The 25,056-nt window shown below is 35.8% G+C and overlaps 1 protein-coding gene across 1 annotated transcript in view; it reads right to left on the bottom strand.

Moving 5' to 3' along the window:
- The window catches only part of DNAJC13 (DnaJ heat shock protein family (Hsp40) member C13), a 126,034-nt gene that overhangs the window by 31,780 nt on the left and 69,198 nt on the right, over positions 1–25,056 (bottom strand). Inside the window, exons 24-40 of the mRNA XM_080811795.1 lie at positions 24,228–24,331; positions 23,981–24,140; positions 22,451–22,513; positions 20,140–20,241; positions 18,630–18,734; positions 17,612–17,814; positions 16,436–16,520; positions 13,395–13,549; positions 12,824–12,869; positions 10,830–10,984; positions 9,263–9,464; positions 7,549–7,664; positions 6,641–6,719; positions 4,901–5,036; positions 2,939–3,123; positions 2,423–2,497; positions 718–837 (exon numbers count right to left, since the gene is read on the bottom strand). Coding sequence (XP_080667921.1) covers positions 718–837; positions 2,423–2,497; positions 2,939–3,123; positions 4,901–5,036; positions 6,641–6,719; positions 7,549–7,664; positions 9,263–9,464; positions 10,830–10,984; positions 12,824–12,869; positions 13,395–13,549; positions 16,436–16,520; positions 17,612–17,814; positions 18,630–18,734; positions 20,140–20,241; positions 22,451–22,513; positions 23,981–24,140; positions 24,228–24,331 — 2,091 coding nt within the window. The remainder of the gene's footprint in view (positions 1–717; positions 838–2,422; positions 2,498–2,938; positions 3,124–4,900; positions 5,037–6,640; positions 6,720–7,548; positions 7,665–9,262; positions 9,465–10,829; positions 10,985–12,823; positions 12,870–13,394; positions 13,550–16,435; positions 16,521–17,611; positions 17,815–18,629; positions 18,735–20,139; positions 20,242–22,450; positions 22,514–23,980; positions 24,141–24,227; positions 24,332–25,056) is intronic.

Here is a 25,056-nt window from a genome sequence, read left to right on the forward strand (position 1 = left end):
TATCTTTAATTTTTAAAAGTATGATAAGGCATTAACAGCAACTCACACGCTAGGATCCTAAGTGTATCAGCAGTATCTTCAGCGCAGGTCTGTGGATTTGCTTCCTTATGTCAGAGCTTGTATTCTTATTAAATACTTCTAAGGATATCGTGTAAATATAGTTGAGAGATTTTCATCAGATTCCTTATTTCTAGATACCTCAGGCCAGGATCAGCACCTCAATACTGTTCTATTCCAACGCAACTCATTCTCTCTGGTTTTCTAAGAAATCTCTTTCCCCTTCCCAGTCACCGCTTCCATCTACCCCAGCCAGCTGCCCTCAGCACAATTAGATTGGGAGGAAGTGCTAAGTTCTCAGCTCCACAGAGCCTTTCTCACCAGGCAGTTACTGACTACTTCAGGTTTCACATGGTCCTTTACGTGCACTACATCTATTTACTCTAGTCTCATTTCTTCTCTGCCTCTCTTCAAATGTTCAGATGAGACCCACTTCGTTATGCAAGTATCACTTTAGTTTTATTCCTTACAGACCACCGTAAGAACAAAAGCCTCCGTTTACAGCAAGGGCCCTGTGAAAAATGATTTTAGAGATCCAAATAATGCACATAAAAATGATTTTGGGAAAAACAGCTTATTTATAAATTGGGAACTGGCTACTTACTTGACAAGAACACCCATTGCTTACTGCATCCAGACAGCATTAAAAATGAGCTGTACCTTGCCAAAATATAGCACCCGACAGAGATCCTTGATGATGCCAGGCATTTCTGTGATCTTTTCTCGGCATTCTTCAAACTGAGCGGCCACGCTATAGCATTTGCTTATGTGTCCACACACCTGCACGCAACAAAACAGAGCAAAACAAGAGAGTTACATATGCATTCCTTATTTAAGACAGCAGAAATCAAATCAGCAAAGATTCATAAATAATGTTTTAATAGTACATATGATGCTTCAAAATTAAAAAGAACATTTCTGGGGCACCTGGGTGGTTCAGTGCTTTAAGCCTCTGCCTTGGCCTCAGGTCATGATCTCAGGCTCCTGGAACTGAGCCCCGCACCAGGCTCTTTGCTCAGTGGGGAGTCTGCTTCTCCCCCCCACGCCCCCCACCCCCACCTACTTGTGATCTCTGCCTGTCAAACAAATAAATAAAATCTTAAAAAAAAAAAGAACATCTCTACTGAATCGCCAGTATTCCTGGTTATGATTTCCTACAGATGCAGGGTTGGCAGCCAATGGCCATGCAGTGCATAGGTCAAAATGACTGTGGCCTATTTCTGCATGGCCGGGAGCAATGAATGATTTTTACATCTTTAAAGGGCTGCAAAGAAGACCACAAAAATATGCAACAGAGACTGTTTATATAGCCTGAAAGTTTGAAATGTTTACTCTTTGGCCCTTTATAAAAACTGTTTGCCAACTCTGGATTAAGGTATTTTTGTCCAACCTATTACCATTGCAGAATTACAATTCTATGTATATACTGTACTTCAAAATACAGGATGAAACTAAAAAGCTTGAACTTGATTGTTTTAAATCCTAAAATCCGCTGGCATTAAAAAAATGATCACATAAAAAGATGTATTCTACAATAATCTCAATGAATTCCTGATGGATTTTTCTATCATTCAATTATAAACTTAACAGAAAGAAAATAGACCAATTAAAACACTATAGCGGTGGGGGGAGCACCTGGGCACCTCACAGTCAGTTAAGTGCTTGCCTTCTGCTCAGGTCATGATCCCAGGGTCTTGGGATGGAGCCCTGCACTGGGCTCCCTGTTCAGAGGAAAGCCTGCTTCTCCCTCTCCCTGCCGCTCCCCCCATTTGTGCTCTCTCTGTCAAATAAATAAATAAACCTTAAAAAAAATAAAAACTATGATAGGGGTGGATTATTGAATCTGTGTAAGACAATGAATGTTAGCTGAACCTGTGGTAATCTTTTCACAATATATGTAAATCAAAGCATCAAGCTATATGTCCTAAATTTATACAATGATGCATGCCAATTATTTCTCAACACAACTAGAAAAAAAAGTACTAGGGATGATGGACAGAGGTAAACAAGAAAGTTAGGGAAGGGGGCAAATGTGTGAAACTGGGTGATGGAGATAGAAAGGTTCATTATATTATTCTCTAAGAAAAAAAAAATTAAGCCACTGGATTATAAGTGATTTAGTGCAGTACTTCTTAAAGCATGATATAGAGACCAACAGCATCAGCATCACTTGGGAATTTGTTAGAGAAGCGTATTCTCAGTCCTCCACCCCAGAACCACTGAATCAGAAACAGTGGGCAGCAGGGTGAGTGGAGGTTAGCCAACCACATTTTCATGAGCTCTCCAAGTGATCCTCATAGATGTTCAAGTCTGAACTACTACTAGTCAAGTATAACTTTCTTAGAACCATACATGTTAGCCTCACCTGTACTGACATGTCACTTGGTTTACTAGAACGATTCAAGACAGCCACACATCGACTAAATGCCTCCTGTAACACCTGGAGAAAGAGAAGATCAGCCATTAATTCTACATTTGGACTTGAAGTCAGAAAAGCCTTTTCTTGTAGGAATAAAATATTAAAAATCTTTTCATATTAGATACTTGGTAAATAAAGGTGTTTTGCTTAATTAACATTTGTTAAATAAACAAAGGATTACCATACGTTTCTTTTTAAACATTCCCAATAAGCTAGTTTGTAAGCTGCAAGTTTATCAATCTTGAATCCAATACTCTCTCATTCATATTAGGAAATAAGGCTCCATTCTATTTTTAATTCTGACACTAGAATATGGAGACTATAGTATGTTATTTGCTGGAATAAATTAAAATTAAGAAATTATATCAATTGTACTTATACTTGGTGAATTCTCTATTGCCAAAAGTCATACAGTGTGCCTGAACGAGCTTAAAGTGAAGCACGGAGGTCATTCCACATTACCTCAATTCCATTCTCCCTTCTGAGCTCTTCAGCATTGAGGGCTGAGCAGTTGACAGTATGGAAAGCCAGCTCTGTAGCAGCAGGCAACAGTGGTGATTCTTTTGAGAAAAGGAGGTCATCTGAAGTTTCCATTGTTATAGTCCTAATTAGCATAGGGTATCCTGCATATTTATAAGGCTGTAAATCTGAAATAATCAACGGTTAGCGCTGGAAAAATGGCAAACAAAGCAAAAACTGTCATGGTTTTAAGTTAATTCTGACACTATTTTTAATTATGTTCCCTTAAAGAAAATGACAAAACATTTGACATTTTAAATGTCTCCTAATTTTAGTTCATAAAAAGAAATTAAAATGGTATAAATCTCTTGGATCTTTCTTTTTCTAGCACACTTGTTTGGCTCATTTCTCCAAAATGCTTCCACCAAAAATAGAGTATTTTCTGATAAATTTACTGAACTTAAGTATATAGTGGTTTTGATCCTTCACAAAATATCTACTTTCTATGTTGTCCATGGGATCTTTGTAACTTTTCACTTGATCACAGACAGCACAGACAAATCAGGATCCCACACCAGAATTAATTAGGTATAAATCCCCTTTGGGTTAAGTGGGATACACAGCCTGAAAAAACATTATGACCTTGGTAACAAACCAATGGTGAGCCACAACTGCCACTCTTAAATAGCTGTTAGCCATTAAAACACAACCAATGGTTTGAAAACGACTTCTTTAAACTCATTCTCATTAGTGGTAAATGTGATATAGCTAAATGTGCTCTGTTCAACTCATGCAAAAGTGAATCAATTAATCACTGCTCTCAAATTGCTAGATCCCCATGCTGTCCCCTCCAATAGTAAAACTGCAAGCCCACTTGTCTTCAATTACCCAACAGTCCTGCTTATGTCAAATCCCCACTGTCCTCCCTTCCTTCTCTCCTAACATCATCCTACAGAGCAAATGGGTCTCCCACACTGCACTTCAAGCCATTCAGTTCCCAAGCCAAAGGATACCTGCTGTCTTGAACCTAACTTCCCATCTCTAACAAAGCCTTTAAAGTTTACAACACACTCCTGGCTTTGTAGGTGCTATTGTTAGTGCAAATGACCCTGCAAACATGCTGGAAATTCCCAATAACCCTGTATGCTGATATCATACCTATTTCTTCTAAAACAGTGTTTTTCAAACTGTCCCACAGGATCAGAGAGGTTTTTTTTTTTTCTGGTTGTTGTTTTTTGTTTTTGTTTTTTTTTAAAGATTTTTTAATTTATTTGACTGAGAGAGAGATACAGACAGCATAAGCAAGGGCAGTGGCAGAGAGAGAAGGAGAAGCATGTTCCTCACTGGGCAGGGAGCCCCATGCAGGGCTTGATCCCAGGGCTCTGGGATCACGACCTGAGTCGAAGGCACACACTTAACTGAGTCACCTGGGGCCCCAGGATCAGAAAGTTTTGAGAGCTACCACAGAAAATGAGAAGTATGAGAGAAGCATATGATCATGTGAAAAGTTTCTGTTGCGTTTGAAAGACCAGACCAGCCTTTAGAAGCTTTTAAAGTTATAACAGGCGCAGTCTTTTACGTGTGATTTGTGATTTAAGAGCAACATGAAATGATCCTTAAATTACAGATCCATTACAGATCTCATTTAATGTTTGCTGCTTAATGGCTAAACACAAAAAACTACCCAAGTACCTCCACAGAACGCAAATGTCCTTCAGGAAAGAAAAATGAAAATTTGCTGGAAATGTAAAATATTGAAAAACATAGGCAGGAAGTAGAAAGTATAATACAAACAACATTTTGGACCTTCTGACAGAAAACTACTCTTTTACTATATCTGAAATGCAATTCTAAGAACCTTTTGCAATAATAACTCTAAATCTATTGAAATACGCTATCGAAACAAATAACCTGGTAGAGTTAAATGGAAGGTAAACTAAAATTTGAGATTAACATATGCCTTACCTTCCTTATGACGGTTGAAGAGGATGCTCTGTGTTTTCAGAATTAAAATTATGTTCTCTGGATCTGGTCCATCCACTATTTTTGCTGATTTGGTACATAAAAATTCATATGCTTTATTTACTTTTTCAAACATATCCTGTAATATGACCAAAGATAATTAACTTTTAGTTTGGAACATCTCAAACCACAACTTTGACAGAACACAGCTGGTTTGTATTTTACCAGCAACTTCTTTAGTTATTATTTTGTGTGTGTTTTTTTTTTTTTTTCATTAAGGAACTCATTCCAATTGTAATCTAGCTGGTATACTTGGAAGGTGAAATTTTCTCTCTCCCCCGCCCCCAAATAGCTTTTTATTGATCTTAATACCATTACTAAAAAATTCTTCACTGGGTTTATACCCACATTGAATTCACACACACTAAAGACAGTTTCTAAGCTATTATAAAGACAGTTATAGGGGCGCCTGGGTGGCTCAGTGGATTAAGCCACTGCCTTCGGCTCAGGTCATGATCTCAGGGTCCTGGGATTGAGCCCCACATCGGGCTCTCTGCTCAGCGGGGAGCCTGCTTCCCCTTCTCTCTCTGCCTGCCTCTCTGCCTACTTGTGATCTCTCTGTCAAATAAATAAATAAAAATCTTTAAAAAAAAAAAAAAAGACAGTTATAATAGGAGAGATACTATTTAATGAGTACTGCAGCAGGCATTGTACTGAATATGCTTTACAAACATTATCTCATTAAATCCTCCAAAGAGCCACAGGAGGTGTGTACAGTTATATCCTCATTTTTTAGATAATGTTAAATAATTTGTCTAAGATCACAAAGCCAACTAGTGATGGGCTAAGACTTACACTCAGGTCTGACTCCTAAATCCATTCTCTTAAACTGTTCCAACACTGTATTATGTTCCTTGATCTACATGTTGATTCTTGTGTCAGGGTCATGTTGTTTTATTATTAAAGCTTTATAGGGTATTTTAACGTCTGGTTAGTTAAGTCTAGAAATTTAACACTGATTTCAAAAATTTCTTCCTACTTTGTTTTCTCTCCCAGATGAATCTGCATTGCTATACATTTCTCAAAAAATTCCTAGTTTTTGATTAAAAAGTCTCAAATATATAAAAGCATTATCTTTTCAATACCAAGTCTTCCCAATTAGGAATACTATCTCTAATAAAAAAAATATTAACCCTGAAATCAGTGAAAATTATTCCAAGTTTCTAGTAATAAACTACCAGTCTTAGTTACAGACGTTACTGTGTGATTTCATCTTTTATGAATCTTTCTTGATATTTTAGTAAGAAGCTGGAAGAGGCAGGATCAGGAAACACTGACACCTGTTAACTTCAAGTCTGATCCAAATTTTCTACTTTTTCAGGTGTCATTAGGAAAAAAAAATTACCCAGAGCAATTTGTATGGCAATAACATCACCTACAAATGAATTAAGTTCATCCACACTCCTGATGTTCAATTATTTATACAACTGTCCGTTTAATTATCAGATGGGAGAAAATATCCAGAAGTTATGAGTCACAAGGGCAGTCCTTTTGGTAAACCAAGGGAGGATCACTCATGCAGAAACCATGAGCATGTGGGCTAAAAGTTAATCTAACATACACTGAGCATTATTATGAGGCAGATACGAGCAGAGGGAGTAAGTGTATCTTTTGTCCATCTACCATAATAATAGAGCCAAAGAAAATCAATCCAAAAGTCCTAACTCCAAAGGCAGTACATACCCTCCCTTCTGGATTCTTATCAGGGTGGTACTTTTGTGCAAGTCTGAAGTAAGCTTTTCTAATCTTGCTCTCATCATGCCTGTTAAACAGCAAAATTATTTTTTTTTTAACAGAATAAGGTGCAAGAAAAAATTTTATATCATTATTTAAAACAATACTGTAAGAACCTTACTTTTATTGTATATGATCATAAATTAGGCATCAAATTAAACCCAGCAAGAGTCAAGAAAGAATATTCTTTATGTTAACTTTACATCTAAAAGATAAAACTTCAACGTTCCCTATGGAAAGTCATCAATCACTTCAAATTACAAAACCATATTTGAAAAACTATTTTTTTTCAAACCAATTTTTCAAAATGACACTTCAAACTCTGTAATTTTAAGTAATTTTAACTGTCAACCTTGCCAAAAATACACAAATTCAGTCTATACTTGAGAAAATGTCTATAAGCCATTTTTCTCTAATATTATCTATTCTACTACAAAATCATCTGTAATAAATTAGTGAAATAAACCTGCATTCTTACACATCTGTCACTTAGTGACCTAAACATACTGTTACAAAGTCTCTTTCTCATGTATAACACAAACTGTTAAGAGGAAAGGCGAAGATGAGTATCTGAGTATCCACCATGTGTAAGGTATAATGCCAGGTGTTTTGCATCCATTACTTCAATTAATAGACAGCGAAGGCTTACCAGCAAGGACAGAGAAGTGTTAATTCTGCTAATAAATGTTCAGTAAATGATAATCACATGGATACAGTTCCATATGGCTATTCCCATAGGTGTATATATCAAATACACAAAAAAAATTCAGAAGTTGTTGGTTTAAGAATTTCATCTTTGATATTAATATCCTAAGACAAGGCAGAAAGTTACTACTGTAATACTGAAAATAACTCACGGCCCCTGTCCTTGAGGGAGATTAAGCACTTCATAAGCATCATCTATTGACATCGTAGGTGGCTTCTTTTCTACTTCCTTCTTCCAGGCATCAAGTGTATCTTTTAGAAGCTTAACCTTAAAGACAGGATTAAAATTTGTATCTCTTAAAGTAAAACTATTTCTGAATGTAATTTTTAAGTTACAGAATTCTTGTGCTACATATATATTTAAACTGACATTTCTAGGCTATCCAATTATTACAATTATTGAAATACAAATAATCAAAATCACCTTCTTGGCACTGCTAAACAGAGAGCAAGGTATCTGCTATAGGGCTACATCCCTCTCTTTATCTTACATGATTTTTTTAGAGGGGGTGGAGAGGCAGAAGGAGGAGAGAGGGAATCTTAAGCCAGATTCACGACTAGCACAGAGCCTGATGCAGGGTTTGATCCCACAACCCTGAGATCATGACCTGAGCCAAAATCAAGAGTTGGACACTTTACCAACCGAGCGACCCAGACAACCCTCTCATGTGAAATATTTATTCTCTGCCAATTTTTAGGTCTTTATTTTTAATTGTTAAATGTTCAGGAAGTACAGAAAAAACTGCAACTAGTAGATGATACACTACAGTAAGAAAGAAAGAGTCTATAGTGGCATGCTTCTCCAGGTGATCTCATGTAATTCCCCATAAGCTGGCATTCAAACAAATCTAAGGGATAGTAAAAACAAGGGAGTCTGGGTAGCAGGTCAGAAGAAGAAAGCTAGTATTTATGCATGTCTCTATTCCAAGGAGCTAGGTGCTTTACAGACTGTAGCACTGTAGCAGACTTAATTCTTTTATAAAATTTCACTAATACATTCAGAAACCATTCAGATTCTAAGCTACAGCTCAATGTGTCTCACTTAAGAAGTGATGGAACTGGATTCAAACCTAGGTCTCACTAAAAAACCCATACTCTTCTATTACTTCATGCTGAATCCAGACAAAGTGGCAGAGACACCTGTCTTCACCTGGTCACAGCACTGTAAAGAAACAGTGTCTACTGGTATAAACAGAACTGTTCTGAGATCTTTTGTTGGTAAGGATGATGGCATAACCTCTGCTACAGTAACAAACCAACATGGGCACCCAGGCTTCATTCCAGGCTTCCAGTAGATACTCAGGGGCTCAAGTTGGAGAGTTCCTAAGGGCAGTGCTGTATAAATCAGCAGGTCTCACTTAGTACCTCCTATGTGTGCCAGGAATTATGCTATTTTTTAATGTGAGTTCTCAATTTGCCCAACCACACACTGCTATTAGTAATAGTAGTACTACTACCATAACTGAGGCCTAAAGGAATCAAGCAATGTTAAACAGACCTATTAATGGCCCAACTGAGACTCAATCCCAGACTGCCTAACTCTAACATCTGTGAGCTTACTCAGTATGCTATAAAGACAAGTTTCCACCAAGCCATTACAGTATATGATTGTTTATATATATGAAATTATGTTTATATTTGTCAAAAAGATAAAGATTGTAAAGTTCTTAATAATTTCTCAAAAAGTTACCTTCCAGTTTGAGATTTACCCAAATATATTAAATTACACTCAGAGCTGCATAGTGCTTAAGTAAGGGGGAACACTTAAGGAAGCTATAATCCTTATCAGAGGAGGAAGAAATATCCAGAAGTGATTAGAGGCTATTTTTACAGTTTGAGAAGGCACAAAATAATCTACTGACTTACTGGATCTTTAATGGGCCAATCAGGAAATCGGAGTGTATCACAAAGTTGTTTGAGGTAATAAATATTACAAAATAGTTCATTTTCTAGTTGTGGATAGTTGATTACTGGGATGGGACAATACTGATAAAGTGCTCTTGTGTTACTCTGAAGACGTGGTGTGAAATCAGCAAGATGGGCAGCAATCTTCTCTATCATGAGGCGCCTACAATTACAAAAATCTCCAAGCATTATGAGGGATTATTTCATGGGGGGGAAAAAAAAAGGTTAAGACAGGTAATCACGCACGATAATAACATGGATCTTCTTTAGAATAATTCAATTATTGGCCTAAAATTAAGTGTTCATAATATGTTACTGAGGGCATTCTAAAGTTACTGTGTAAAAATCCTCAATCGATATAAACTTATTTGTAGTACTTATCTATAAACACAACTATAGAACAAAAGGCTGATATTCCCAGTCCTTTCAAAAATCAGTCATTAGAAGGTCAAGTGGCATGGCATCTGCGTACCTCATACAACACATGAGGGCATAACCAGGGGACCAAGTTTCCCAGCACCCCAAAGAAACCCACTACATGGTATTTATTTTAGTTAACAATCTGGGCTCTGACTCTCAGTTCAGCAAAAACGTGATGTGATTAGTACACAGACAGCTAACTTTTAGACAGGACTCATATTAACCAATCAGAGGAGAAAAATATTAGATAGAAAAACTGTTGCAAGACTTTTCATATTCCTATACATTTGTACCCAGTGAAAAACAGGACTGTCATACAGAATATATTCAAGTTGGTGCCTAACACATGCCAAGTCCACAGGTCAACCTAAGCCAAATGATAAACAGCAAGTGGGACTGTGAGTGTGAAGTCAGCCAAGGGAGTGCATAACTGACTCAGAAGATCAACTGCCATCTAGCTAAGGACTGAGTGGCCTTGACATTTGATCTATGAAGTGTAAACTCTTTTCCAGAGCCTGTCTGGAGGCTGACAACTGCTTCTGTGCCTCTACTTTTTCTTTTCCTCTTAAAGGACATTCTTTAGGAATGCTAACTTCCACATTAAGGTCAAAATAAGCTGACTAGGGGGCCTCATTCTAAAATGATTTGGGGTTATCTTTGGTGCGATCCATTCTACATAGGCATTGTTTTTAATTAGTGGAGTACAATTCTATTTCCAAATACCAAGGAGGCATGTCTTGATTTTATCTCCATATATTCCTCATACATACTGCCTAAAATTCTACCAGTTCTATAAATTGGAAGGCAGCTATGCTCACCACTATACCACCAACGCAACCAGTTCTATAAATTGGTTTAAGAATCACCAGTGGTTAACAGGCTCTACCCTTATATAAAGCTCTATTAAGGTAACAGTAACTTTGTCAAATCATGTTAGAATAGAAAAAAGCTTACAGCCCAGTCTTATCAAACTCGTCACTGATTTGGCACCAATGACTACTGTAGCTTAGATCATGTAGCTACTGAAAACAGTTCTTTTAACAGAAGTCAAACCAGATGGCAAGATGCATATATTCTGAGTATAAAATGCAGTCAATGGGCTATTTACCTCATTTCACTGCTCCAGATTGCTTCTGGAGTATCAAATTCTCCTAGAAAAATCTCAGAAAACTTTTCAGGCTCATAATTTTCTAAGTAACAAACCATTGCTTCTGGAAGGATGTGCCCAAGTATACTTCTCTGAAAAATATCTTGTCCTTTTGTCTTTAAAACAAAACAAGACATAGAAATACTAAAGTTATCTTTCAATTTTCTAATAAATGAATTAGGGTTAGAGAACATTTTAAGAAAACAACTGGAACAAACCGCTTTTATGCTTTGGAAATTAAGATGAAAACATGGCAAAATGTGAAGGGGAAGATGTCTGGTACTAACTGGCTTTGGCATGAGCTCCCAAGATACAATTAACATTTGCTGGGCCTCCAGCAGTCAGGTTTCAGGTGCTGCCAAAATTACTTAGGACAACTGGCTTTGAACCATGTGTAACAGGAATGGAAAACACAAGGAGAAGATCCCACTAACGATTTACATCAATTCTGTGTTATGCTGCTGGTTGCAATTTTCACCTGTACCTGCCTCTGTTTTCAAAAACAAGTCAAGTCTAGAAAATCAACATCTTAAAAGGTCTGTCCTCATGAAGTATGGCTATTTAGATGGAGAATATCTACTCAAAGTAATTATAATTAACTATTTTAAGGACTTCATATTCTCTGGCTGGCCAAATGTAATCAGGATAATGACCATACTTTATCATACTAAATTTTAAAACTCATTTCTTTACCTGATAGAAATAAAATCCTAAGGACTAGAAATAATTTTCTTTTCTCCTTCTAGGCAAATTGAGAATGTTTTATTTCTGCAGGATCCGACAAAGACAAAGAAAAAACCCAGACATAGTTTTATCACCCAGTGCCAGGACAAATTAGATGATGAATACTTCCAGGCTTTTTGCTAATAAAAGTCATAAATTCACTATCCGTTAAATTTTAGGATGAAGAAATGCTTGCTTTGTTCTTTAGACTACTATTATTTGGTAATTCCTGCACCCAGAGTTTTGTCACACAATTTTGCTCTAATTATTCAAAATATTGTTAGGTGAAATGATTTATCATTCCTCATGTTATAAAAATTTGGAAAAAACATTACATACGCATTAACTGCACAGAAAAAAAGGGAAAAAAGAACGCTCAAGAATGCCTAATGCTACAGTATGGTGGTAGCATTAGAAGCATTTTTTTAAAAAACTTTCTTAATATTCTCATTTTCTATCTGTATAAAACTGTGGAAATTATACTGCCATGGCCATCTCTTTAATATCATTAGACAGATTATTTCCAGGGCTTCACTGGCTTCTCTAGAAAACATGCAGTTTGAACTAGTGTCCACTGTTAAAGTGGCATAAACATTTCTTGATTAGTCTCCTCAACAGTAGTCTGGTTTTGGTTTATTCTTACGCTCTCAATAAACTCTGAAAATCAATGCTCCATGGAAACCCTAACAAAACTTGAAACATCTTTTAGTTATGTTTTGACAATAAATAAAAGGTTTCAGGTTGCAAAAGCTATCTGGATGAGTCTTATCTTTTTTGGATTCTTATTTTTCTTCCCCAGTAAAATGGAAGGACACTTGAGAGCACCTGAAAAATTAAGCAGCTTCAAAAAAGAAACTTGGCACTTCTGCCACCTTCATGAAGTCTTAACTAAATGTTAGCTGATTATATGAGATTCAGTTATATACTCAAGTATTTGTGAAAATTATAAATCTAAATTTCACACAAAGGGAACAAGTTATAGTCACAGTGTCAAGTTATAATTCACATCTAAAATTCCAATGTTAAGTCTAATGGGCAACATTTATTTTCATTAAAAAATTATCCTAAGACTTTCTATGTATAAGGCAACACAAGGAATGTGAAAAATGAGTAAAACAGTACCTGCCCTCAAGTGCTTACATTCTAGTAAACATACACAGCTCGGGGAACTTAAGTGCCAAGATAGCTTATCCAGCGTTAAGTTATATATTCAGAGGATTAATCTGGCTTACCTCCTCTGACTTGAAAGCCTGTTTGGTATGCGTATACTTCAAAAATCTAGGGAAAAAAATGATCTGTCAGACATAGGAACTGATTTAAATTAAGTAACCTTAGCTTTCTAAAGATCAGATTTTTTTATAGATAAATAAAAGCTGCAAAATACATATTCCTAAATTGTTTAATTTCTAATTAAGGAGAAAAATTAAATAAATTAGGAAGATTTTAAAATTACAGTCATATTAAGATTATATAATAATATGAAAAATCACCCAATTTGAAGAAAAATCAAAATGTAAAACTGTATGTGTAGTATGAGTATAGTTATATTAAACACATATTATTAGAACTGTATGTATTATAAAAGATGGTGACAAATTCTTCGGTTAGATGTGGTAAAGTGGCGTAATTCTGAGTTATTTTTTTACCCACTCCAACTGTCAAATTTTCAGACATATAGTTAAACAGCTTTTATAATGAAAAACTTAACAAAAGCAATGATGTACGCACAAAAACAATCAACTAAAAAAACCTATCCCTCTACATTTCAAATAATAACTTTAAGATTACCTTTAAAGTTCTTACCGAGCAATAGGAAGCACATTGGAACCTGTATACATCATGATAAAGAAAAATACTCCACTAAGATAAAGACGAGGTAACTGTGGGTTATCTTGCATGACATGGTGTAACAAAATCGCAACCTTCTCAACAAGGATAGGGTCAAAGGTCAGCAGTAGCTAAAAAAATAAATTGTTTTTGTTATTGGATTATTAAAAAAAACTTGCAATAACATCATTTACTTTAGGTGTATATATTTCATGTGCTAAAATTATAGTCTCCTTTCTGTGAGTTATAAAATAAAAACTGTGGGATTTAGTAACTCTGTTTGTCTACCAGACTCAATAGATTTGAAAATTAGTTCTTTTACAACTTAATGCACAGACAGTAAGACACTGAGAACTGATTAAAACTTATTCAGAAAAGGCCCAAAGACACCGAAGCTTTGTTATCATTAAAGATAAAACTGTTTCTTATGCAGGATTCTTTCAGAGTGGACTTCTCTGTTAATGACAAAATAAAAAGGAAAAGTAGCTATGCTTTGGGTTAGTTTCAGAACATGAAGCGTTCCCTGAAGACTACCTGAGAACTCAAGGAGCAAAGAACTATCAGTGCACACTAACAGCACTGAAAAATAGATGTCCAAGTGCAGGTAGAGGGCAAACAGGTAACCAAATACCAGTAGTACTTCTACTGCCAGAAAGTAAGAAGAGAGGAGGTCTCTAGAAATTTGAGCTAAGAGTACTGAAGAGAGTACCTGGGACCACCATAATGAATTCAGGCTATTAAAAAATCATTCAGAGTTGCTATGAATAAACACTTGATAAAGATATTTGGTAAGTTTTACCTTAATATAGGTAGCATCTCAATTTTCTATAAACACTTCACAAGAATCCCCAACATTGGGTCAAATTCTACCAGTTAAAAAACTGCAATAACGAGTAAATTCTGGCTCATATTAGGAGGTCAAAGTTGTAGACTCTGTTCTAAGACTGAATTGCTATATGTCTTTAAGTAAATAATTTTGATTTCTCTGTGTTTTGGTGTCTTTACCTTTTCAATGAGTTATTTAAATTGAGTGTTTAGTACTATGCCGTATTTTATAAAGGAAAAACTGAGATACAGTAGCACAGGATTTTCCCTAGTTTAATAGCAGTTGTAGTTTAAGACTTGATAACATTTAAAAAAAAAAATACGGGAATTAGGAGGCACAAACTCAGAATATTTGAAACTGACTATACCAGAAAACCTAGGACATTCACTCAGACACTCTCTAAAAATTCTGAAGATGTTACCCAAAAGGTCAAGCCAGTGATTGCCCTTAAAGTCAAATGAAGTACAGAAATTTGTACCAACCAATGTAAATAGCATGTTCCTAAAAACTACTAGAGCTGCCTGTGTTTAGCAAGATTACAATCTCCCAGAATGTGGGAAATTGAGGAAAAACAAAAAGAGCTTCTAAAAAACATTTTTTGAACTCAGCATAAAAGATACAGGCAGCATATACTATTAAGAACAGATAGGCTGGGCGCCTAGGTGGCTCAGTGGGTTAAGCCTCTGCCTTCAGCTCAGGTGGGACTGAGCCCTGTATAAGGCTCCCTGCTCAGCGGGGAAACAACTTTTCCCTCTGCCTGCTACTCCCCCTACTTAGACTTGCTCTCTCTCTCATACAAATAAATAAACTCTTTAAAAATAGAAAAAATTTTTAAAAGATGGATTCTTTCCCTCCAAAGCTTCATGTTACCCAACCATATCTCTTAGAAGGTTTTTTTAGTCATTCTTTCCTGGCCTGAAATTCAACAGTGTTTGCATTTACCTCTTTCTTTCCAGCTTCCTAAGTCTTGGGAAAATACCTGGGAGAGGTAGGCCTTTACCTACATGCCCAGAATAGAAAACAAATCCTTCTCTTGTACCACCCCACATACACAGCCGTATAATGCTCTAGACCGGAGTGGGTGGTGGGTTCCAAGAAACAGTAATTATAGCACTCTTTCATTTAAGCAGTGAAACAAAAAGGTCCACAACAGAAAAGCATACAAATTTTGAAATGTTGATACACTTAAATAACAGAAGTTGCAGCGGTGGGGTGGGGGGAGTTGAATAGGGCACTGTCACTGTCGTATTTCAGAGGACAGTTTTCATTATCAGGGACTTACACAGGCACCTGCATATCTATGAATGTAAAAATATACAAACTAAGTAATTTTCTTCCTCCTCACACAAATAGCAGAAGTTACTGCCATATACTTCAAAGTCACATCATGCGTGGTTAATAAAAAAAAACGAGATTTAGGGGTGCCTGGGTGGCTCAGTCAGTTAAGCGTCTACCTTCAGCTCAGGTCATGATCTCAAAGTCCTGGGATCAAGTCCCACATTGGGCTCCCTGTTCTCTGCCTCTCCCCCTGCTCATGCTCTCTCTCTCAAATAAATAAAATTTTAAAATAAATAAATAAAGAGATTTAATGACAGGATATTTAACAGATAGGAGGGAAACACTGACCTAAAATCTCTGGGACCTGACTTACTTGGATTTAATGTGAATCTGAATAGTGTAATTCTAAAAAGCGGAATAATAAGGGAAAAAGGGAGAAAAAATACTTTAGTATATCCTATGTAATTCCAACTCAATGCGCTGGACTGGTTGCTATCCATGAAAACATTTAACTGAAAAGAGTAAAACTCTGAGGCAAGCTGGCAAGACTGCTACGATTATTTCTTGGAACACAGCGGACCACATGTCCACTTCTGTGGCCTACTGGTGTGCTTCCCAGGAGTCCTAACTTCGATGGTATGATTTGAAGAATGCATAATAAATAAAACCTTCTGAGAGTAATTCTGGAGTCTGGAAATCCTATGTTTAGGTTCCTGGATAGACAATCTTCCATAGTGTATTCAGAATATTGACTCAATTAGGACTAAGTGAAATAAATGTAAATCAGGGTTTAGGTTTTTTATAAATGGAATACAGTACAAAAAAACAAAAACTAGGGCTCATGCCAAAATTGAATAAGGGAGAATCATTCTTAAAATACTGTTCCTAATTTGGTAACAGAAAGGTAACTCACCTGAATAATATGGGGAAGGCAAGCACTGTCTGACAGCAGTCTTTTTACTCTGGGTAAAGGGCGAATGATGGCATTATCTTGATCCCTAGAAAATATTTTCTAAGGTCAACATTTAATATATTTATTAAAATTTGTATGTGCAGAGGATATGACATTCTACTAGGCATGAAGCATGTTACCTTACTTTTTTGTTAATGAAGACTAAGCTCTCATACAGCTGGGAACATGATTAGGTATTTTGGTTTAAATCTATTTGGCTGTTTAATATGACTTCATTTCCTTCCATAAGATTTCCTTGAAAAACAGTGCCCTAGAAGAGCCAAAGACTCTTATTTATTATTTAATTGATTAAACTTGGTGTTGTCCAACACACTGTCAGAGGATATTTCCCCCCAAAGGGCATATCAAACTTTGTCACATAAATTTTAACCTTAACTACTCTCTCTTAACTATTTTCCACATATAGCCTTAATTTTAATGTTACCTTCCTTCTAAATGCTAACTGTATGTTTTTGAGTCTGATGTGAATTTTAAAGATAACTGGAACCATAAAAGCCTTAAGTGTTATGAAACTGAATAGTTTCTCAGTAACTTCCATCACAAAATGTCTCTAGTAGAGTAATAAACAAAATGATACATACGCAAATATTCTATAAATATCAAAAGTTTCATGCAAAAGTTGTAATTATTATTGAATAACACATTCTCACCTTCACTCGTCAAGTGGGACAAGATAGGGGCCAAGATGTGGGCTTAGACTCAAGTTCTATACTAGGAGTGGCTAACCTGACAAAGAGCCAGTGGCACTCACCATTAGACTGCAGTAGACTGCAGTATGTTTATTTCAAATGTTCGTATTTGATTCACAGGAATGTGACAATTGTTACTGTTGCTAGAGTGCAGCTAGTAAGTCTCAATTTGGTAACATTATTTGAAGTCTCCCAGAGAAAGCCACTTTTTAGTTACTTTTTCAATGTATTTTGCAAATAATTTCTTTGTGTGTTTCAAAAGCTCCAAAACTCAAAGCAGCATTCCCTCAAGGTCACAAATGGAGTATCTTTGCTCTAAATCACCAGGGTTATCCCATGTTGCTACTGAGGAAGCTCCCATACATATGGAGAGAACAAGGTATTTCAGAGTCCCTGTTAACCACAGAAATGTTCAATTACATCTTACCTGCTTGGAAAATATCCACACATTGTGATCAACATGTTCAGTATAAGGGTAGCAAGGTCAGTTTCATTTAGCACAGCCTGTCCACTGGCTAACAGACACCATTTAAGCTGAGGTATTGCCTGAAGTGGTCGCCATCCATCCATGCCTTGAGCCCAGCATCTGGTTTTTGCATTTAACATTCCTTTGGTCCACAATTCTTGCATCTAAATCAATGGAAGGAACCATTACTACCAACACAAACGAAGCAAAATGAGGTATGCTAAGGTTTTCTATTTTGTAGTAAATACATGAATGACGGTAATAAACATCCAAGTCCACTATCAAAAAAAAAAACAAACAGTAACAAACTTTTGTTGACAAGTCTTCAGGAACCTGAAATAGGTTACTAATATAAGAAAATAACCACTGAGTTTGCCAACCTGCAGAGCATAAAGAACACTGGAAAGAATGAAAACAGTAGGCTGAGTGTAAAATGACCAAGATATAAACAAGCAGAAGGCTTGGTCTTCTACAAAACTATCTTCAGCTAAATTCCAACTGAGACTGGGAGGGCAAGATCAAATATCAGCAGATGTTAAGACGGAAATTGCCCCTGGATTGCACCGGAAATTTTCAATGAATTTCAGACTGCATATTAAAATTTACCTATTCATTCCATATAGAAGCATTATAGTTTGAAAAGCCTTAATATTTATAATATAATATCTTATAATTATTAATGTAGCAATTGCTATTATTACTTTAAAATTCATTAAAAATCTAAGTGCTACTTCTGTAACAACAGCCTGTAAACAACAAGGTTTGAAGACAGGACCGTGTCTGTGTCTGAGTGTGTGGTTCTTTATAACTGCAAGCCAGTTAATCCTTCATGTAGAAATTGCATGGCAGAGCCCCTGAAGCTGATGATAGTACTTCAAATCATAGTTTAAAAATACTCAACATCTCTTGCTATGTGCGCTAAGCAGGAGGGCCTAAGAAGAACAAAGACCCTAACAGAAAGTTCCTCTAAAACACCAACCTCATGAAATCCATATGGGCCACTCCTTTCTTTGTCTGCGTTGCCAAAGTACCATTCCTTTTCACTCTCTCTTTTCATATCTGGAGCAGCTTCGATTACATTGCTCTAAGTTTTAAAAAGATGTAGTTATTTTTCAAGGCAGATATCTAAGGGGGCAGATATAATAAAAAAGTAACACAGTACTTACTACCTTTCTGGGTTTATACGCCCTTGAAAAATCACCTAAATTTCATGTGACCTTATCTTAAGAGTAAAGTATTAGATGTCCAACCGAGCAGTCCAAAAAAGCTATTTCCCTACTAATAGGCATTTGAAATAAATGGTTTCCTAAATTCACTTGGCAATCTAAACTAAATTCAAGGACACCTGCATTCCCTATGGTCATTAATAAATTCTCAGGCCAGTAAAATTTTAGTAGCAAAGAATATTATAAATAGCTATATAAATAAATATAACATTAACTTTAAGCCACAATGCTAAAAACTAATTAAAGTTCTTTTGAGGGAAGAAAACTCCAACTAAAAATTTCAATAATCATCTGTGATTGAAGAGTTAAAATACTAAAAGGAAGGTTTTTAATGCTTTTAAACACTTTCAATCTACTACCCTCACTACAGTGATTCTTATAATTTTATATATCAATGTTTATGAGAACCAAAGATAAAATTTTTATGTAGTTAGTATATTTTATTAAAACAGGTTTTTAACTACCCTCATAATTACTACTTATGATTAGATTCATATAGAGAGGCACAGCAAAGTGGTTAAGTGCTTAGAATCTGGGTTCTAACTCTGGCTCTGTTCCTTAATGATTGGTCCTGGGTAATACACTTGGCTTCTCTGTCCTGCAATTTTCTCTTCTATAAAATGGGAGGGCCACCAGGGAATTTAAAGAGTTAATATATCATGTATTCCAGAATAGTACCAGGTATACTGTCATGCTACAGAAGCATTACAATTACTATTATTTATACCTGATAATAGAAAATGCCATATTCTAAATATTCAAATAGCACTTTTGTACATAATTCAGCCAAAAACTAACATGGAACATCTCCTCGAACCAGGAGATTAAACAAAACCAAAACATCACATCAAAAAAATCACCATTGAACTAGATAAGGATCTCTGGTTAGGTACTGAAAGTTAGCTTTCAGTAGAGACCTGGAGCTCTATCCTCTTACTGTCTGGTTTCAATAAGGCCTCCAGATTTCTAAAGGCAAAATATATTCTCAGTGGCTGTCAAAGCTATAAGTTCTAATTACATAACTGACAAATTCAGTTTAAATCTCACAGATTGCACTGCCTCAAAATAAACCACATTAGAAATACAGTTACTTTAAAAGACAAAAGAGACACTTGAGAAATAAAACTGGATCAACACTGTCCATTTGAGATTGTTCTTATGGTTATTTTAACTTTTACTGGCCACATTCAGGGCCACATATACTGACACGTTTTCATGTCAATTTTTAGGTTCTTTTTGTGAAATCTAGATAAGCATACATACTTGCAGTGGTACTGTAGCTCGGCTCACGTGGAGATGTGCAAGGGTAAGCAAGTCCACAAGGATTCTAATTCCATTTGAATCCATGAGATCCTTAACATTTCTCTGGAAGGCAAGAACACTTTTACCTAACTGAAAATTTATCTTTCCAATAGGTACTATTACAAAAATGACTCTCAAAGAAGAAAACATTTAGGATCTCTTTGGAAAAGCTGACATACAACTGATATTACTTAAGTGTTTCCAGGATTTTGTTTTCAACAAACATGAATTTAGATAAATGTGAAAAGGCCAAAGCAAAGAGACAGCATAAAGAATTTTTACTTAAACATATTCTTAGCAAATCAAAATAAAAATAAACAAAGCCTGGCAGGAGTAACACACACGATAAATTCTCTGGTTCTCGAATTATCCTGCATTTTCCTAGATTTTTTTTGTTAATAACCAGATTATCATATAATCAGAAATAAAATCTGGTATACTGAAAAATCTTTTAATGTTCCAGTTCTTATAAACTTAAGATAAAAACTGGCAATTTCTTAGAAGTTCGGAAGAGATTATAATTTAAATTTTCATAAAATTTATTAATTTTACTTCATTTTAAAATGTGCACTGTTTTCTAAAAGTGAGAATAAAACTAAGTAAGTGAGAGTATCATAAATTTTAGAAATAAAAGACTTGCTCAGATTTCACTGCAACATCATGTAACTGTGCGTTAATGCTACATTTACAACTATGAATTCTTGTTAGAAACCCATATTAAAAAAAAAAAAAAAAAAAGAAACCCATATTAACCTATTAAAATGTCATGTTGTTTTTTTTTTTAAAGATTTAGTGCCTGGGTGGCTCAGTCAATTAAGTGCCTTCCGCTCAGGTCATGATCTCAAGGTCCTGGGATCCAGCCCTGTATCAGGCTCTGCACTCAGCAGGGAATCTACTTGTCCCTCTCTCTCTGCCCTCCCCCACCGCTTGAACTCTCTCTCAAATAAATAAATAAAATCTTAAAAACAAATGAAATTTTCCTTAAAAAAAAAAAAAAGATTTATTTATTTGAGAGAGAGAGGAGACATGTGAGAGGGGCAGAGGAGGGGGAAGAGAATCCCAAGCAGACTCCACACAGTGGGGCTCAATCTCACCACCCTAAGATCAAGACCTGATCTGAAACTAAGAGTCAGAAGCTTAGGGGCACTGGGTGGCTCAGTCATTTAGCATTTGCCTTCAGCTCAGGTCATGATCTCAGTGTCCTGGGATCCAGCCCCACATCAGGCTCCCCGCTCAATATGGAACCAGCTTCTCTCTCTCTCAGCTCCCCCATACTTATGTTCCCTCTCTCGCTATCAATCTCTATCAAATAAATAAATAACATCTTGGGGGAATAAAAGAGTCAGACGCTTAACCAACTGAGCCACCCAAGAGCCCCAATCCTATTAAAATGTCTTAAAAAAGAAAATGTGGGGACGCCTGGGTGGCTCAATCGGTAAAGCCACTGCTTTCGGCTCAGGTCATAATCCCAGGGTCCTGGGATCGAGTCCCGCATCGGGCTCCTTGCTCGGCAGGGAGCCTGCTTCTCTCTCCACCTCTGCCTGTCACACTGCCTGCTTGTGCGCATGTGCTCGCTCTCTCTCTCTCTCTCTCTCTCTGACAAATAAATAAATAAAATCTTTAAAAAAAGAATGTGAAGAGCTAAAGTGCCTCTTCAGCTTGTCTTCAAAATTACTTTATCATCAAAATGTACACTGAAGGGGCGCCTGGGTGGCTCAGTGGGTTAAAGCCTCTGCCTTTGGCTCAGGTCATGATCCCAGCGTCCTGGGATCGAGCCCCGCATCGGGCTCTCTGCTCAGCAGGGAGCCTGCTTCCTCCCTTCTCTCTCTGCCTGCCTCTCTGCCTACTTGTGATCTGTCTGTCAAATAAATAAATAAAATCTTTAAGAAAAAAATGTACACTGAATAAATAAGAAACCTTCCATTTTATGTCAAACATTTATTTTACTTCAAGTCCAATCCTAAAGAGTCCCTAAAAAAAAAAAAAAAAAATCAGCTATTGGATTTCATCTCTCATTATTCTTCATTCAGAATTTTATTATCAGTAATTTACTCAGTATCTGTAACAGTAGGACAGAATGTACGAAGAGTATTTGGCAAAAAATTTTCACTCCAGAAGTTGATAGCACAAAGAGATTTCTGATCTAAAAGGAGAAGATGAGAAAAGAATCATGTCTGGATAATTAGCTCAAACTGTAATAATTTATCTTTTTGTTATATATTCATGTGATTTATTTCCAAGTATCTGTACACTAAAAGCAAAAATACTGTACCTTATTAAGAATCAACTTATTAAGGAAGAGGATCAACCGATCTCGTTCAAGTTTATCTGTGCACTATTGAAATAAATGAGAATTTAGTCAGAAGTGAACAGAAACACAAATTAAATTATTATCATCACCAAACAACAGTAAATAAGAAATAAAGTCATCTTTTAAACATCAAGAACATGAGAGAAGTCTATTCATTATTCTTTAATTCCTCAATGTCTTACATTCCCTGAAATTTTATATAACTTATCTAATTTCCCTAGAAAGGCATATATTTTAAAAGTCAAAAACAGATTACTTTAATATGTAGTGTATACATACACAAATATATACTTTAATATATGAAAATTGAGACAAATTACTCCAGATGACACTTCTCAATTAAGGAAATATTCTAAAGAATGATGATATTTCATATAAATCACATCATGATGAACACAAACAAGAAGGAAAAATGTATCTGCCAAAAAAATACAAGTACTCAGGTTTGCTGGAGTTAACAGCGAATTAGAATTCAATAGTACAATCTGGTCTAACAGCAAACAATAGAAATTTTCATCGGGTTATGTTATTTCCTAGGTATGCTTTTATGATCTTATCCAGAATCAGTTTTTTAATATACAAAGTGTGATTGACAGTTAAGGTAATTATAATAAGCACTGATGGCCATTTAAAAATTGGTGAAATGGTTCTAGGCAGTTCACTGAAATTCAAAATGTTAAATATAAGAGGAATATAAGCACAAATGAAAGAACAAAGTGTATATACAGCAACAAGTAGGTTATACTCATATCTGAGTTGCAGGACAGATGACTGGGTCACTATGTTCTTTCCCCCAGCCAACCTCAAGTGTTAAAGGACAAACTTTCTAAAATGTACTAACTCAAGGTTCCCCTTTTTTGGCTATCATGTAGTTCTAAAAACTTTTATAATCTTCACACTTTGAAATTCAGTATGCTAGCCAGTGCCTGGGTGGCTTGGTTGGTTAAGCGTCTGCCTTTGGATCAGGTCATGATCCCAGAGTCCCAAGATCGAGTCCACCATCGTGCTCCTTGCTTGGCAGGGAGTCTGCTTCTCCCTCTCCTTCTGCCCCTCCCCACCACTCATTCTCTCTCTCTATATATATATATTTCCCTCTCAAATAAATAAATAACATCTTTGTAAAAAAAATTTAGTGTGCTAGCATAACTTAAGATTCTGCTGAATTGGAAAACCAAGTGTATACACAAACCCAACAGTCACTATTTCTTTTATACACCGGTCCGATTCATCCATACTTAAAGACTGGCAAGTAAGTCACTAAAGTTCAAAAGCAGCAACTGAAAAAAATAAACTGACATGTACAAACACTAACCTATTAGTCATTTTCTATTCATCTAATTTATATTTAATTAAGTATAATGTAAACTACATAAAACTCATACAGATAGTTATGTTAACAATGTAACCAAACAGAATTTATATTCAGTTGAAAATTTAACAAGTACCCAAAATGCACTATCAAGCAGCAGTTTCCTTAAATGATATTCTTACCCTCTCTAACATTCCGATGATGTATCTTGTATCTGTAAAAGGTCCTATTTCTTCATGACATCTGCCATAAACAATAGCAAGAGCTTGTAAACATAAACACTTCATGTTTACTTTTGGGGTGAGCAGGAAACGATGATAGAGCTCGTTGAAAAATTCATACCTAGATTTTTTAGAGAAAGTTCACAATGGAATCAGCCATGAAACTAACAATGAAATCAAATATAACAATTTATGAAGAGTAGCTTACGATCTCTTAATTGATCCACTTTCTTCATTCTCATCTTCCTCCAATAGTAATCTCAGGTAATAGTCTCCTATTTTGATTTCCTCTGCCAGGCACTCATATTTAACCTTTATTAATAAATGCACATTAGAGTATTTTAGTTTACAAGAAAGTGTTGGCAGTTTCCACATAATACTTCTTAAATTCTGTTCAGAGCTTTTTTCTTTTTTTGTAAGACCACCTTTAGTAGGAAAAAATTCATCATTTCTTAAAATATCTGATAATTCATTATTACTAATATAACTTACTATTCTAGTTAAATGTTACTGAGTTGGTATTCTATGCCAAATTTATGAATATAAAACTTGCTGATAAAAACTTTCACAGGACTGTATGGTATTAATGAGGCTGAAGAGAAGGAAGACTTAAAACACTGTTAAGAGATAATCTGCTTCACTCCTTTCTCAGTTTGTCACAATCAACTATGGAGTAAATGATCCTGCACCACACACGGTTTGTGCAATTCATACAAGTTACCACAGGTTTTTCCTCATCTCCCAACACATTAACTACACTTTATGGTGTATTTTTATTTATTCATTCTCTGCATGTCACATTACCCCAGATTACAAAGGAGGTGATACATGAAGGAGAGGTCCATGATGATCAGGAGTTATGGCAGCACCATGACCTTTGTACTCAGGCTGCTTGTCTAAAGTAAAGATTTGCAAGCAACTGTAAAAAGGAATTCTACTGACCCGATTATTAAAATTCTTTTTCCAAAGCCTAAAATAACTAATTTCTAAAAATATAAACTATGTAAAATCAAATATAAATATATATGTATATCCAT

The sequence above is a fragment of the Martes martes genome (genome assembly GCF_963455335.1).
Source record: "Martes martes genome assembly, chromosome: 1".
NCBI classification, from domain to species: Eukaryota; Metazoa; Chordata; class Mammalia; order Carnivora; family Mustelidae; genus Martes; species Martes martes.